We start from the raw sequence: 2,766 nt of genomic DNA, 5'->3' as shown, positions 1-2,766 counted from the left end.
CAATCCGTAGGTAGACGCCTAGGAGTGTAATTACTGGGTCAAATGGTAACTATGTTTAACCAATTGAAGAACTGCCAAACTGTTTTCCAAAGTGGCTATACCATGTAACATTGCTACCAGTGGTGTATGAGGGTTCCGATTTCCCCACATTCTCACCAACATTTATAATTTTCCATTAAAATAAATGATGGCCATTCTAGTCAGCGTGATGTAGTATCTCACTGTGATTTTGATTTGCATTTCCCTAATGAATAATGATGTTGAGCATCTTTTTTGTGCTCACTGGCCATTTATAGATCTTCTTTGGAGCAATGACTATTCAAATCCTTTGCCCATTTTTAAATTGGTATTTGTCTTTTCATTATTGAATTGTCAGTTATTTTTTATATATTCTCAATACTATATCCTCATCAGATACATGATTTGCGAATACAGTCTTCCATCTTGTGGGTTGTCTTTTCACTTTCATTTGTGGAAAACTTTGTGACCTTTCATGCACAAAAGTTTTAAATTTTGATGAAGACCAATTTGTCTATTTTTTCTTTGGTTGCTTTGCTTTTGGTGTCATATCTAAGGAACTGTTGAGTAGTCCAAATTTCACCTATATTTTCTTCTAAGAGTTTCTAGTTTTAGCTCTTACATTTAAGTCTTTGATCCATTTGAGTTAATTTTTGCTTATGTGTGTATTCTTTTGCACATGGCTATCTAGTTGTCCCTGCACCATTTTCTCACCGAATGGCCTTGGCATCCTTGTTGAAAATTAATTGGCCATAGATGTATGGATTTATTCCTGAGCTCTCAATTCTATTTCATTTATAGCTATCCTTTGTGTTTGTCTGTTTGTTTTAGATTGTTACTTATTTGTTTAAACACAAATACATTGAATACATTTGACCTGTAACATTATGTAAGCTTAAGGTGCAGAGTATCTTAATTTGATACATTTATATAGTATTGTAATATGATTGCCCATGAAGCAATATTTACCACATTACATAATTATAGTAACTCTTGTTTTATATATTCATTATACTGTGCATTAGATCTCTGTGGCTTATTTACAACTTGTTACACTGATATCTATCCATTTTTAAGAGAGATATGTTAAATCTTTCATTGTGATTGTGTACCAATCATTTCTCTTTATATCCTGACAAAATAAGTAAGTAAATCTATTATATACATTAGAAAGGAGGTGTGTTCATTGAGCAAAGAGCACAATCTTTGGGAGTTAAAGCCTTGAACACATGAGAGTTTGCAGTAATGGAAGGGCAGGGGACAGAGGCTGTGTGCACAATCACACTTCATGGCAAGAGGAACAGGAGGGGAGGTTGCACAGTGGCTGCCATCCCCCTTGCAAGTTTGAGTGCAGGCTGCAGGTGCTTGGGGAGCACTGTGTTGCCAGCACAGAAGTAGGTGCCTGCATCTTTAGGCTCAGAGGCTGAAATGTTCAGGAAGCTGTCCTTTCTTGTTCCACTGAACTGAGCGGTCAGTTTCCCATTTCTGGTCGATTCACCACCCTTATATAAGGTTATCAGTAGGATGGGGCCTCCCCCAGCATCCTGCTTGTACCATAGCAAGAGGTTTAATGTGCTTGAAGAATTGCAGTTCATGGAGACATCCTCTCCCTCCTGGATGGACATAAACCGAGGACTCTGATTCAGCTGTTGGCCACTCATGCCTGCTTAGAAAGACAAAGGAAGGTATTCAAAATCCTTTTTAGATCACCTTTCTCAGAGCTGTGATGGACACTCTACTCCCTAACTCCCCTGCCCTGCTTTTCCCTTTTCTCCCTCCCTCCTTCACGTTTCTCCTTCTGTTTCCCTCTTTTCATAGACCCAGTTAGGCCTCACCTCCTTCCCTCACAGAATTTCTACCCCTTTAGAATTCCCTGATCAAGGCTCAGAAACCCTCAATACTCACATGTCAGCTGCAACCACAGGATTATTAATAAACCTTTAAGGAACATCCCCATCACGTCTTTCAGCAAAGAGTTACTTCCTAAAAGGGTTTTCGCTTCAAGAAGCTCCTTTGGGCTTAGAGTAACACTGTAAATACCATCGTGATGTTAAAATATCTGTCCTGTGTATCAGCCAATCTGACCTCTAGCTGGAGGTTTCTTTGAATTTTGAGCTTAATTTGAAAGTTAATATGAATGGAAGCACTGCCCCCTTTTGGCTAGTCACTAGATTGCTGTCCTTTCATTGGAGAGTTTTTAAAAAGAATTCTCCTATTTCTCCCATTCATCTGATGAACACTTATTGAGTACCCACTATCTGCCAGGGAGATATAGAGGCATGAACAAGACAGACAGGAACACTACCCCTGGAAACCTTATAATATCTCTTTGGAAAATCAGTGAAAGCTAGACTTAGGATTACACACGGTGAACTAAAGACATATTTTTCTCTGTTCCTTTCCGAGAACCCGCTGGAATGAGAGTAAGTTTTTTTTAGAAAGTTATAAACTCCAAAGGACTTATAGGACAGGTGAGGGATGACAGCAGGTGAGATGTTTTGGGAAATGAGAGTGAATAGACAAGTGGTAACTGGTTTAGCCAACCGAAGGAAGTTGTACCCTAAGGGTCCACAGAGGGAAATGATTTTAAAAAATCCAGGTGCCCTGAAAGCCTAAAGTCTATTTTTATGAAGATATTGAATAAAGGGTCATAAGAGTCTGGGATGCTAGGCTCAGTTGAGAGTTAAGTGAGGCAAATACTTAAAAACAGAAGAACCAGTGCTGTCTTCTTTTGCTTAAATCACAGAT

General features: G+C 38.8%; 1 gene segment (V, D, J or C); it reads right to left on the bottom strand.

Annotated features, from left to right (window-relative positions):
- Window positions 1-1,304: 1,304 nt before the first annotated feature.
- Window positions 1,305-1,679, bottom strand: LOC118889877. The segment is given in 1 exon segment: window positions 1,305-1,679. A coding segment is annotated over 1 exon segment (375 nt).
- Window positions 1,680-2,766: the final 1,087 nt, after the last annotated feature.

The sequence above is a fragment of the Balaenoptera musculus genome, chromosome 2 (assembly GCF_009873245.2).
Source record: "Balaenoptera musculus isolate JJ_BM4_2016_0621 chromosome 2, mBalMus1.pri.v3, whole genome shotgun sequence".
Classification (NCBI taxonomy): domain Eukaryota; kingdom Metazoa; phylum Chordata; class Mammalia; order Artiodactyla; family Balaenopteridae; genus Balaenoptera; species Balaenoptera musculus.
Note: the sequence above shows the minus strand (reverse complement) of the source record. Positions and strands in the feature narration are given on the sequence as shown.